This window comes from Hyperolius riggenbachi, chromosome 4 (assembly GCF_040937935.1).
Source record: "Hyperolius riggenbachi isolate aHypRig1 chromosome 4, aHypRig1.pri, whole genome shotgun sequence".
In the NCBI taxonomy this organism is placed as follows: domain Eukaryota; kingdom Metazoa; phylum Chordata; class Amphibia; order Anura; family Hyperoliidae; genus Hyperolius; species Hyperolius riggenbachi.
In genome coordinates, this window is record NC_090649.1 from 488,176,936 (window position 1) to 488,191,411 (window position 14,476).

Genomic DNA, 14,476 nt, shown 5'->3' on the forward strand with positions numbered 1-14,476 from the left:
CGTGGTGCAATGGTTATCAAGCCTAAAGTCTCTGACTGGGTTAGCACCGCTTTGTGAATCAAGCCCATTGTGACTATTTGGTCAAGCACTGCTCTATTTGGCTTACTGAGGAGGACTCAATGATATGCATATAACTGACTGGCAGGTTGTGGTAATCACTGATTGACTTCCGCTGTGCATGTGCTGCAGTTGTGGCTTGTGGTAATCACTGATGGGCTGCCGCTGTGCATGTGCTGCAGGTGTGGCTATCACTGATGGACTGCCGCTGTGCATGTGCTGCAGTTGTGGTGTGTGGTAATCACTGATGGGCTGCCGCTGTGCATGTGCTGCAGGTGTGGCTTGTGGTAATCACTGATTGACTGCCGCTGTGCATGTGCTGCAGTTGTGGCTTGTGGTAATCACTGATGGACTGCCGCTGTGCATGTGCTGCAGGTGTGGCTTGTGGCTATCACTGATGGACTGCTGCTGTGCATGTGCTGCAGTTGTAGCTTGTGGTAATCACTGATGGACTGCCGCTGTGCATGTGCTGCAGTTGTAGCTTGTGGTAATCACTGATGGACTGCCGCTGTGCATGTGCTGCAGTTGTGGCTTGTGGTAATCACTGATGGACTGCCGCTGTGCATGTGCTGCAGGTGTGGCTTGTGGCTATCACTGATGGACTGCTGCTGTGCATGTGCTGCAGTTGTAGCTTGTGGTAATCACTGATGGACTGCCGCTGTGCATGTGCTGCAGGTGTGGCTTGTGGCTATCACTGATGGGCTGCTGCTGTGCATGTGCTGAAGTTGTGGCTTATGGTAATCACTGATGGGCTGCCGCTGTGCATGTGCTGCAGCTGTGGCTTGTGGTAATCACTGATGGGCGGCCGCTGTGCATGTGCTGCAGGTGTGGTTTGTGGTAATCACTGATGGACTGCCGCTGTGCATGTGCTGCAGGTGTGGCTTGTGGTAATCACTGATGGACTGCTGCTGTGCATGTGCTGCAGTTGTGGCTTGTGGTAATCACTGATGGACTGCTGCTGTGCATGTGCTGCAGGTGTGGCTTGTGGTAATCACTGATGGACTGCCACTGTGCATGTGCTGCAGTTGTGGCTTGTGGCTATCACTGATGGACTGCTGCTGTGCATGTGCTGCAGGTGTGGCTATCACTGATGGACTGCCGCTGTGCATGTGCTGCAGTTGTGGCTTGTGGTAATCACTGATGGACTGCCGCTGTGCATGTGCTGCAGTTGTGGTAATCACTGATGGACTGCCGCTGTGCATGTGCTGCAGGTGTGGCTTGTGGCTATCACTGATGGACTGCTGCTGTGCATGTGCTGCAGCTGTGGCTTGTGGTAATCACTGATGGGCTGCCGCTGTGCATGTGCTGCAGGTGTGGCTTGTGGTAATCACTGATGGACTGCCGCTGTGCATGTGCTGCAGGTGTAGCTTGTGGTAATCACTGATGGACTGCCGCTGTGCATGTGCTGCAGGTGTAGCTTGTGGTAATCACTGATGGGCTGCCGCTGTGCATGTGCTGAAGTTGTGGCTTATGGTAATCACTGATGGGCTGCCGCTGTGCATGTGCTGCAGCTGTGGCTTGTGGTAATCACTGATGGGCGGCCGCTGTGCATGTGCTGCAGGTGTGGTTTGTGGTAATCACTGATGGACTGCCGCTGTGCATGTGCTGCAGTTGTGGCTTGTGGCTATCACTGATGGACTGCTGCTGTGCATGTGCTGCAGGTGTGGCTATCACTGATGGACTGCCGCTGTGCGTGTGCTGCAGTTGTGGCTTGTGGCTATCACTGATGGACTGCCGCTGTGCATGTGCTGCAGTTGTGGCTTGTGGCTATCACTGATGGACTGCCGCTGTGCATGTGCTGCAGGTGTGGCTATCACTGATGGACTGCCGCTGTGCATGTGCTGCAGGTGTGGCTATCACTGATGGGATGCCGCTGTGCGTGTGCTGCAGTTGTGGCTTGTGGCTATCACTGATGGACTGCCGCTGTGCATGTGCTGCAGTTGTGGCTTGTGGCTATCACTGATGGACTGCTGCTGTGCATGTGCTGCAGGTGTGGCTATCACTGATGGACTGCCGCTGTGCGTGTGCTGCAGGTGTGGCTTGTTGTATCTGGATTAGACCAGATGGATTGACCTTCGGATCCCCCGCTCAGGAGTCTTGAGTGCCATGTGCCTGTTAGTTCACCAGCTTTCCTTCCTGAGCTCTGGAACCCACTACAAATTAAAAAGCGCTAGCGTTTTATTTTGCATTTTGTAAGCGATTTCATGAGCATTTTCCTGTGATTTTGGTAGTGATTTTAAAAAGTGTAAGCTTTTATATATGCATTTAATATGTATTTGTTGTTCCATTTTAATTAGTCAACAGACAATTAGAAACAGTATATAAGTCAGGTGACACGTGGTCTGAGCACACACCTTTTTTCTTTTGTATGCAATACTACATGGAGAAATTGATCAGTGATTTGTCAATCAAAATTGGATGTGTGGTCAATCAAAAATTTGATTGGTTAATCAAAAGTGGACCCAAAGTATACCTGGAACACTTCTCAAGAGCAGCCAGCTTGGAAATGTAATGACGCCGTTGTGTAGCCATCAAAATAAGGCTGTCTCTCAAATCTCTTTACTTTGCTGTAGCTCCTTCTTCCAACGTGCCGCCTCTAAGAACTGACAGATCACCTGCTAACTAATATATTCCACCTCGTTACAGCTGCCATTGTCACAAGATAATCAATGTTATTCACGTTACCTGTCATTGCTTAATGGCTGATCGGTGTATAGATCAGAAGCTGAAAAAACAAAGGTGTCAGGAAAGAAGTATGAACGCCGTAACCTTTCCCCCATGCCAGCCGCAGATCTAAATATACCATTTGAGAGCTAAGTGAGCAATGTTTAGAAGTTGCTTTCTTGGTATCGGAAGAAGCTTCTACAACAAAAATCTACTTTGTAAAATATTTGGTCATGTAGAGGTGACAAGCAAGGATGTGCGAGCAGTGTCCACAGACGCAAAACTGCCCCTGCGTGTGTGCAAGGAGGGGGTACAGCAGACAGGGTCAAGTTACCCTTATTGTCGTCTCTTCCTGCTGCACTCCATCCTTCTGACACTTCCTCCTGCTGTGCTGCAATGCATCCTTCTGACACTTCCTCCTTTACACCAGAAGTTCCGGCTATGAAGGAGGACTGCTGGGAAAATAGATTGCAACGCAGCAGCAAGAGGCATTGATAAGGGTTACTTAAGTGTACCTGCATGGGGGAAAAAAAGTGCCCCTGGGGGGTACCTACCCCTTCCTCCTAAGTAGAGGCGAACCAGCGCTGACACCCCCAAAAAATCCGACAAGCCTTGTCAGCAATGAGTGCAAATGCAGGACCGGCTGCAGCACATGGCAATATTTACATCTGCGCCCCAGCTCAGTGCCAGCTTCCCCTTGAGGAGGAGATAACTGATCCCGATCAGGTCTGCTCTACTGTGCAGGAGCGAGTCGCCTGCACAGTGGTGCAGATCCGATTGGGCTCGTCTATTTCCACCAGAGCCTGAAAGGGAAGCTGGGCCTGCACTGGAGCGCAGATGTAAATATTATTGCCAGGGGCGTAACTAGAAATCACTGGACCCCCCGCCCCCTCCCCCGCACACATGGTGTACAGAAAATGCATACAGAAAACCAACAGATGAGTGTTCTCCCAGCCTCAGCTTATTACACTCACTCTGTCCTTCTCTGGTGGAGCAGAACTAGCTCGGTAGACTTCACCAGCATTACTAGAGTACAGAGCACTCGGGGAGGGGTAGACAGGTTGGGGGCTGGACGCTGTACACAAAGACACACTGAATAGGGGCTGTCTACAAAACTTTGTATGATTCCTTATAGAGAGACTGAGCAGATGCAGTTATTAGAACAATTGTGCAGAGAGCAGAAAGAGAGGGAAAAAAATGGAAAGGGCTGAGTGGAATCTGATATGCATATGTGATTGTGACAAACTTGTAGAAGTCTCTATTAAAACCGAATCATTTATAGATAAGAAACATGCATAGTGGTTTTGAGGTTTACTCACCATTTCGTATTCAGATCTCATTGGACTGCATCGATGAATCTTATCAAGTCGTTTTTTAAAAGCTGCTGCTACATTTTTGTATGCTACAGATGCCTTCCGCCATTGTGTTTTCTCAAATTCCAACTGAGCCTATGTAACCCAAAACAAAGAGTAAATCCGGAGAACAGGTAGGAGGTGGGCAAGGTATGTGCTGGGGTAAAATAAAAAAAAAAATAAAAAAAAAATATATATATATATATATATATATATATATATATATATATATATATATATATATATATATATATATATATATATATATATATATATATATATATATATATATATATATATATATATATATATATATATAATTTCTATAGCACCATATACAGAGCTGGACCATAAATAAAGTTACAAACAATAATAATAGTGGTATCCGCTATCCGATTCGTATTCGAATTCCGGATTTTTAAAAAAATCCTGACAGCTATCTGCGGATATTTTGGGCGCATAACGTGGGGAACCCTGGCCAGCCCCAACTGACCTCATTGAGCCAGAGGGCTCCCAGCCTAAACCCTGGAACCCAATCACAGAAAGGAACACTGGCCAGCCCCCCTGTATAATAAGGAGGGCTGCCATGATGAGACATTTCGTCTTAGCTTGCTGAATGCTCACTGAGACACATGCTCCAGTCCAGTGCTGGTGGCCTAGCAAGGGCTGTACACAGTTATAAACCTAAAGCTGTTCAGTGATTAACCCTTTCACTATCACTACACTATTGTTAAATCATTAATTAGCTTGATGTCATTTGTGTGACAGTCAGAGTGTGTGCTGCAGGCAGCTGCTATGTGTCTGTGCTGTGCACAGACCAGGCCAGCTGCTGCCCAGCTATACGCCTTAGGTATAGGTTAGGGGATAGGATTACTGTGTTATTGTGTAGTTAGTACTGTAGTACTGCAGTCAGTGCTAGTAGTTGTTAGAGTAGTAGTACTACTGTGTTAGCTTTCTACAGAACTGCTGTGATGTGAGTAGTGCCAGTGTGACAGTTAGTGTGCACTAGCAGGGCTGTGGAGTCGGAGTCGTGGAGTCGGGCAATTTTGGGTGCCTGGAGTCGGAGTCGGGAAAAAATGCACCGACTCCTAATGAATTTGTAACTGTAATTAAAGTAGAAAATGATAAAATGTTCTATTTCTCAGATAATAGTCATTAAAAATAATGTATATATACAGTATATATACAGTAATAGCTGTGCTTAGTCCACAAAAATGAAATAAATCAATCAACATTAGTTACTTGTGCTGCTTCAATAAAGCAGTCCCCGTATTTTTAAGGTCAGATATACATATCTGATTGTGACTGTATATATGATGTGTACACAGGAATCTCTTATATATACTAAATAACATCAATGCTGTAAGAATAAAGCCTGATGTGTAGCTATGTCACTAATAGAGATGGTCAACGAGATGGAAATAATTCTGCATTGATGCTAATTTATGCAAATGTATGCACTCCCTTTGCTGATGAAATAAAATAATTTGATATGTTATTAAAATTTGGTTTGGTGACTACAAATTAAAGGGTAACTGAGACGGATGAAAAGTAAAGTTTTATACATACCTGGGGCTTCCTCCAGCCCCCTTCAGGCTAATCAGTCCCTCACTTGTCCTCCACCACCCGGATCTTCTGCTATGAGTCCTGGTAATTCAGCCAGTCAGCGCTGTCCGGCCGCATGCCGCTCCCACAGCCAGGAACATTCTGCACCTGCGCAATAGTGCTGCACAGGTGTAGTATGCTCCTGGCGGCGGAGTGTGTGCATGCGCACTACGCCTGACTGGCTCAAATACCTGGACTCATAGCAGAAGATCCAGGTGGTGGAGGAGGACAGCGAGGGACTGATTATCCTGAAGGCGGCTGGAGGAAGCCCCAGGTATGTATAAAACTTTAATTTCATCTGTCTCAGGTTTACTTTGTTACACAGTAGTACTATACTCTACATATGCACTCCCCACAGAGCTGCAGGGAATCCACTGAGAATGCTGTGCACATTGAACACAGAGGTGTTGTCTGTTTACAATCTCCTCATTCCCCTGCAGAGTACCTGCACATCATTCTTAGGCTCCCTGCACACTGCAAATCCGTTTTCCGATTCCGATTCCGTTTCCGATTCCGTTTCCGATTTTCCTTGAATACATTCAACAGAAAAACGGATCAAAAAACGCAGCATGCAGTTAAGATTAAAAATCTGAATCGGAATCGGATGTAAAAACAGATTAAAAAGCGGAATCGGAATCTGAATTGCTTGCAGTGTGCAAGAGGCCTTACATGGACCCACACTTGATAGATGTTCTTTGTTCCGGTTTGTACCTTTTACAAGTACTCTTACCAAGGACTAGTTTTAGTCTAAAGGGAATAAATATAGTAGTCTACATATCCTTCTCACTTCCGTTGTCTTGTAAAATTCCTAAGCGTTGGCAGTTAAGAGACGAATTTCATGTTACATACTTTTAATCAACAAAATTGTAATATGCAAATTAGAGGAGTCGGAGGAATACTAAACTGAGGAGTCGGAGGATTTTTGGACCGACTCCACAGCCCTGTGCACTAGTGTCTTCTCCTCTGCTGTCACTCGGCACTTGCCACATGACACTTGCCAAGTGCCACGTGACAAGTGCCAATTGCCACGTCCATGCCGGCACACGTTACACCTGCTGCTGCTGCATTGCCCTGCTCCTGCCGCCGTCAGGCCAGGGTGCCACAGGCCACTGATACCACCTATATTTAACCCAAAACTCAATTGCTGCGTAAGTTTTTGGAGGTGTCTTGGCTGAAAACTGTCATGTCCCAGTTGTGTGGTTGGACTTTGGACACAATGCGGGCTGCACGACCGCTGTCTGGAACCTAGTCCTGATGTTAATTGACAGCAATTTTTTTTTTTTTAGGGGGGGGGGGGGATGATTTTAAGTACCATGGTCAGAGCACGCAGACTATGCTGCTGATGTACCAGGTGGACGACTGTTTAAAGGACCACTATTGCAAAAATCATAACATTTAAAATACATTTAAACCCATACAAAGAAATAGTACGTTTCTTCCAGAGTAAAATGAGCTGCAAATTACTTTTCTCCTATGTTGCTGTCATTTACAGTAGGAGGTAGAAATCCGACAGAAGTGACAGGTTTTGTACTAGCCCATCTCCTGTGTGGCTGAATAGGGTACTGGTTAAGGGCTCTGCCTTTGACATGGGAGACCAGGGTTCGAATCCTGGCTAGGGTCAGTACCTATTCAGTAAGGAGTTCAAGGCAAGACTCCCTAACACTGCAGGGTGGCCTGAGCGCGCCCCAGTGGCTGCAGCTCTTGAGCGCTTTGAGTCCGACAGGAGAAAAGCGCTATATAAATGTTCGGATTATTATTATTATTATTATCTCCTCATGGGGGATTCTTAGAGTTTTGTTTAGTTTCAAAAGCACTTAGTGAATGGCAGTTGCTCCGTCCAACTGCCAAAAAAGTGTAGGGTGAGCAGGGAGGTTGGCCAGCATCTTTGTAAAAATCTTTTTCAGGGAATGTATTTATAAGGAATAAAAGCCATGCTGAGAATCCCCCATGAAGAGATGGGCTAGCCCAAAACCTGTCAGTAATGTCAGATTACTACCTACTGTAAGTGACAGCAACATAGGAGAAAAGTTTATAGTGCATTTTAATCTGGAAGAAAAATACTTATTTGTATGTGTTTACATGTATTTTAAACGTTACCATTTTTACCATAGTGATCCTTTAAGGGAACCATTCTGCCCCCCCTCCCCACCGCAATGTCAGCACTCTTCCTCTCTCCATATCAGACGTTTACATATGTGCCTGCGGTGGGTCCCATCGGAATAACGATCAGCACGCAGTGCATTTGCTGGACAAGATGTGTGTTTACCAGAGCTGCGGCGTTGGTACAAGAATCAACTGACTCCAACTCCTCAGGTTAGGACTTCACTGATTTGCATATAACAATCTTGTTCATTGAAAATGCGTTTCGAGAAGTGGGCCACAACCCTGGGAAACGCGTTGTCAGATTGCTTTTTGAGTAAAAACTTTTTTTTTCCAGTTGGTGTCTATACCTTCTGGAAAGGTAAGCGATTGCCTCTCTTTTCATTATATTTTTTTAATTTATATTTTAAAATAGTAAAATAGAACATACATTGGGTGCCCTCATCCTACCCACTACTAGTCAGACCTAATTTGGAGGTAATAGCTTTGCAGTTTTTCTGGAAAGTCTATCGTACTACAGGAGAGCGACAATCCAGTATCCAGCAGGACGTGGGGTACCTAGCGGGACTACAGGAGAGCGACCGTCCAGTATCGAGCAGGACCCGGAGTACCGAGCAGGATTACAGGAAAGCAGCCATCCAGTATCCAGCAGGACCTGGAGTGCGGAGCAGGACTACAGGAGAGCGACCATCCAGTATCCACCAGGACCTGGAGCACCGAGCAGGACTACAGGAGAGCGACCATCCAGTATCCACCAGGACCTGGAGTACAGAGCAGGACTACAGGAGAGCGACCATCCAGTATCTACCAGGACCTGGAGTACTGAGCGGGGTTACAGGAGAGCGACCATCCAGTATCCAGCAGGACCTGGAGCACCGAGCAGGACTACAGGAGAGTGACCATCCAGTATCCACCAGGACCTGGAGTACAGAGCAGGACTACAGGAGAGCGACCATCCAGTATCCAGCAGGACCTGGAGTACAGAGCAGGACTACAGGAGAGCGACCATCCAGTATCCAGCAGGACCTGGACCATCGAGCAGGGCTACAGGAGAGCAACCATCCAGTATCCAGCAGGGCCTTGATTACCGAGCAGGGCTACAGGAGCGCGACCATCCAGTATCCAGCAGGACCTGGAGCACCGAGTAGGACTACAGGAGAGCGACCATCCAGTATCCAGCAGGACCTGGAGCACCGAGCAGGACTACAGGAGAGCGACCATCCAGTATCCAGCAGGACCTGGAGCACCGAGCTGGACTACAGGAGAGCGACCATTCAGTATCCAGCAGGACCTGGAGCACTGAGCAGGAGTACAGGAGAGCGACCGTCCAGTATCCAGCAGGACCTGGAGTACCGAGCAGGGCTACAGGAGAGCGACCGTCCAGTATCCAGCAGGACCTGGAGTACCGAGCAGGAGTACAGGAGAGTGACCATCCAGTATCCAGCAAGACCTGGAGTACCGAGCAGGGCTACAGGAGAGCGACCATCCAGTATCCAGCAGGACCTGGAGTACCGAGCAGGGCTACAGGAGAGCGACCATCCAGTATCCAGCAGGACCTGGAGTACCGAGCAGGGCTACAGGAGAGCGACCATCCAGTATCCAGCAGGACCTGGAGCACTGAGCAGGGCTACAGGAGAGCGACCATCCAGTATCCAGCAGGACCTGGAGTACCGAGCAGGAGTACAGGAGAGCGGCCGTCCAGTATCCAGCAGGACCTGGAGTACCGAGCAGGACTACAGGAGAGCAACCATCCAGTATCCAGCAGGACCTGGAGCACAGAGCAGGAGTACAGGAGAGCGACCATCCAGTATCCAGCAGGACCTGGAGTACCGAGCAGGACTACAGGAGAGTGACCATCCAGTATCCAGCAGGACCTGGAGCACCGAGCAGGACTACAGGAGAGCGACCATCCAGTATCCAGCAGGACCTGGAGTACCGAGCAGGAGTACAGGAGAGCGACCATACAGTATCCAGCAGGATCTGGAGTACCGAGCAGGACTACAGGAGAGCACCATCCTGTATCCAGCATGACCTGGAGTACCGAGCAGGACTACAGGAGAGTGACCATCCAGTATCCAGCAGGACCTGGAGTACCGAGCAGGACTACAGGAGAGCACCATCCAGTATCCAGCAGGACCTGGAGTACCGAGCGGGGGTACAGGAGAGCGACCATCCAGTGTCCAGCAGGACCTGGAGTACCAAGCAGGACTACAGGAGAGCGACCGTCCAGTATCCAGCAGGACCTGGAGTACTGAGCGGGGTTACAGGAGAGCGACCGTCCAGTATCCAGCAGGACCTGGAGTACCGAGCAGCACTACAGGAGAGCGACCATCCAGTGTCCAGCAGGACCTGGAGCACTGAGCAGGACTACAGGAGAGCGACCATCCAGTATCCAGCAGGACCTGGAGTACCACTGGTTAATTCCCTGCAGGGTTTTACAGTGGTTGCAGGAACAGCATTCCATCTTTAACAGTATAGAACTATATAATTTTCTCCTCCATATACCTGATACTGCACAATTGGGCTCTCAGTCCCTCCCTACTTCTCACTTTGGTATTCTTGACCCCGACAAGAATCACCAAAGAAAAACACCATACTGCTGATTAAAAGTATGTTACATAAAAAGGCATCCAAAAACTGCTCAGATTATGACTCCTCGACTCAGGATCCGACTCCGCAGCCCCGGTGTTTACAGTGGCAGTGACGCAATGTACTGTGCTTTCAGTGTACTGTACATGTCATTTCGCACTCCTAAGATGCAATGCGACTTTTGCACTGCTATCGCAATGTGTCAGGTGTGGAAGTAGCTTTAGAGACATAGGGAGATCATTTTACATCTTCTGTTTAAAATAACTTTTCAGCACTACTGCCTGAATTATTCTGAGTGTTTTCTAGCTCGCTGGTAGCTGAAAAGGCATTTAATTTAAAAGATGTAAAAATATCACCGAGGACAAATTGAATAAGGCCCACAGGATCAGTAAGGGCTTGTTGAGCATTTGCAGGTCTTTTTTAAACGCTGGCGATTTTAGAAATCGCTCTAAAAGCTCTTGTGCAATGATTCCCTATGAGAGTGTTCACACATGAGCGGTTCAATTACAATCCTCTTCCAAAAGCACTGCCTGTACCATTTTTAAAAAATTTTTATTTAAGTATTTATATAGCGCCGACATATTTTGCAGCGCTGTACAGAGTATATATATTGTCGTCACTAACTGTCCCTCAGAGGGGCTCACAATCTAGTCCCTACCATAGTCATGTCTATATCGTGTAGTGCATGTATCATAGCCTGGGGACAATTTTTAGGGGGAAGCCAATTAACTTATCTGTATGTTTTTGGGATGTGGGAGGAAACCAGAGTGCCCAGATAAAAACCCACGCAGACACGGGGAGAACATACAAACTCCTTGCAGATGTTGACCTGGCTGGGATTGGAACCGGGGACCCAGCGCTGCAAGGCGAGAGCGCTAACCACTACGCCACCGTGCTGCCCAATGTTCTGAGCACTTTGGCTCAATGGAAGGTATAGGGAAAATGCAAAGCGCTTGAAAAAGCCCTTTGCATAGCAATTTCCCAAGTGCTTCTATGAATGAATGCATTCATTTCCTGCTACAAGACTTCCCCTTCCTGACTGATGTCAGTAAGTGAAAAAGAAAAAATCTGACAAAAAGCGCAGGGAAAAAAATAAAATAAATAAATCACTAAGCGCTGGCGATTTATAATGTGAACATAGCCTAAGGCAGCCAGGAAATTGGCAGTTTAACCACTTCCTGCAAAATAAAATGTTTACAAACATCTTAATTGTGCACCGTTAGCATTTAGCAGAATGCTCATATGATACCAAAGAAGATGACAGAGTCTGGCGCTCGAATTCCTGAAAACGTTATTCAAGCAAAGTAGAAGTAACCAAGAAAAAAAAAAAAAAAAAGGGCTGCCTGTGTTGACAGCTGTTTCATGTGTTTCCACGCCTCCTCAGGACACCAAGTGCAAATAGAATGTTTATATAAAACATTCATTCTGCAGAATGCTTGTGCATGTTTATTTTAATCCTTTAGCCTATGGCATGATTAATCTATAAGCAGCTCCAATTGAGTTATCTCGTTTGAGATAAGTGTACTGCTTTGTTGGTTGTTATGATAAAAAATGTCAGTTAAATATATCATGTAGGAGACACACACAGTGATATTTGAGAAGTGAAATGAAGGTTTATTGGACTAACAGAAAGTGCGCAATCATTGTTTAAACAAAATTAGGCAGGTGCATAAATTTGGGCACCACAAAAAAGAAATGAAATCAATATTTAGTAGAGCCTCCTTTTTGCAGAAATTACAGCCTCTAAACGCTTCCAGTAGGTTCCAATGAGAGTCTGGATTCTGGTTGAAGGTATTTGGACCATTCCTCTTTACAAAACATCTCTAGTTCATTCACGTTTGATGGCTTCCGAGCATGGACAGCTCTCTAACACATACCACATATTTTCAATTATATACAGGTCGGGGGACTGAGATGGCCATTCCAGAACTTTGCACTTGTTCCTCTGCATGAATGCCTTAGTGCATTTTGAGCAGTGTTTAGGGTAGTTGTCTTATTGAAAGATCCAGCCACTGCGCAGCTTCAGCTTTGTCACTGATTCCTGGACATTAGTCTCCAGAATCTACTGATACTGAGTGGAATCCATGTGTCCCTCAACTTTGACAAGATTCCCAGTCCCTGCACTGGCCACACAGCCCAACAGCATGATGGACCCACCACATTTTACTGTAGGTAGCAGGTGTTTTTCTTGGAATGCTGTGTTTTTTCTCCATGCATAATGCCCCTTGTTATGCCCAAATAACTCATCAATCCACAGCACCTTATTCCAAAATTAAGCTGGCTTGTCCAAATGTGCTTAGCATACTTCAAGCGGCTCTGTTTGTGCTGTGGGCTTCCTCTGCATCACTCTCACATACAGCATCTCCTTGTGTAAAGTGCATCGAATGGTTGAACGATGCACAGTGACTCCATCTGCAGCAGATGAGGTTGTAGATCTTTGGTGCTGGTCTGTGGGTTGACTGACTGTTCTCACCATTCGTCGCTTCTGTTTATCCGAGATTTTTCTTGGTCTGCCACTTCGAGCCTCAACTTAAACTGAGCCCGTGGTCTTCCATTTCCTCAATATGCCTAATTTTATTTATAATAATAATAATAATAATAATAATAATAATAATCTGAACATTTGTATAGCGCTTTTCTCCTTTCGGACTCAAAGCGCTCAAGAGGCCACCCTGCAGTGTTAGGGAGTCTTGCCCTGAACAATTATTGCACACTTTCTGTAAATGCAATAAACTTAATTTCACTTTTCAAATATCACTGTGTGGGTCTCCTATATGATATATTTAACTGACATTTTTTATTGCAACAACCAACAATTTATAAATTCACGATGAAAAACAAGGTTGTCTAAACTTTCACATCCCACTGTAAAAGCAGAAGTCTTCTGTTACTGTCTCACACTGCCCCCTAGTGACAAGTGGCCATAAATACACATCACAGCAGTACTAATTAGAAGCAGGGAAATGTAACAAATAAGAAATGTAAAACAAAATGTGCTGAAACAAATTGGCCTGGAGTACTCGCAAACTTCTAAATAAATTGGCTGCTGAAGGGTTAAAAGGAAAAACAGCAACCTTTTACAACCAACAGTGTTCCTTTCATAGGCTCTGTACAAGTGGCAATCAGTTTAGCATTACATATTAATGCCAGGGTGATACATAGAGCACCATTTCCTGCAAGAGATGTACAGTGATCATATACTGATCACACGTCCAATAAAACGCAGAGAAGTCACTTTTTAACATCTCTGAATGTTTGTATACTTGAAGTGAACACACTGCAGAACTTTACATGTTTAGCAAGTCACCCCTTGTACAAATGGGAAATTCTGTATTGTACACGGTAAGCTCATCACATCTACCTGCCAAGTGGACACTCCCCTGGATGGTCGGTACAAATATCGTGTGTAGCCATGTATAAAAGATCTGCTGCAAACTCGTCTTTGTACAGTTCTGAGTTGGGACCAGCGTCCAAGAAATGACACCATCGCTCTCAAATGACTTTATTTTCATTTCTTGGCTGCTGCATTATCGGCACACTGTTAACTTCACAGAGGTGAGGCTGGCTGCAAGAGAGAAACTCCACATTAGCAAAGACTGTGTAAAGAAATGTAATGCTAAAGTGTCACTGCAGTGTATTAATATTATTTGTTTATATAGCGCCAACATATTCCGCAGCGCTTTACAAAGCACAATAAGACGACAAGGGGAACATAGATATACTAACAAATTGTAAAAACAGAGTTCCAAGCAGCACAAATATTGTGACAAAAACAGTAAACATTAGGAGGAGGACCCTGTCCTTCGCGAGCTTACACTCTAATGGGTTGTGGGGGACACATTAGGTAAGGGGGTGGAGGATGGATGAGGCAGTGACCCTTTGCCTCTGATTACATTGTGACAGATAAGTAAATAAGGGCTATAGAATGTTATAAGCTTGTCTGAAAAGGTGTGTTTTAAGAGTGCGTTTGAAGATGTCCAGGTTTGGAGCATGACGTACAGGCTGTGGGAGAGAGTTCCAGATAAGGGGTGATGCTCGTGTAAAGTCCTGGATGCGAGCATGAGAGGAGGTGATCAGCTTAGAGGCCAGGAGAATTTCTTGGGAGGAGC

The 14,476-nt window shown here is 46.1% G+C and overlaps 1 protein-coding gene across 1 annotated transcript in view; it reads right to left on the reverse strand.

Moving 5' to 3' along the window:
• Positions 1-14,476, reverse strand: part of PREPL (prolyl endopeptidase like) — a 78,267-nt gene that overhangs the window by 54,523 nt on the left and 9,268 nt on the right. Inside the window, exons 2-3 of the mRNA XM_068233021.1 lie at positions 13,729-13,932; positions 4,041-4,169 (exon numbers count right to left, since the gene is read on the reverse strand). Coding sequence (XP_068089122.1) covers positions 4,041-4,169; positions 13,729-13,854 — 255 coding nt within the window. The 5' untranslated portion in view covers positions 13,855-13,932. The remainder of the gene's footprint in view (positions 1-4,040; positions 4,170-13,728; positions 13,933-14,476) is intronic.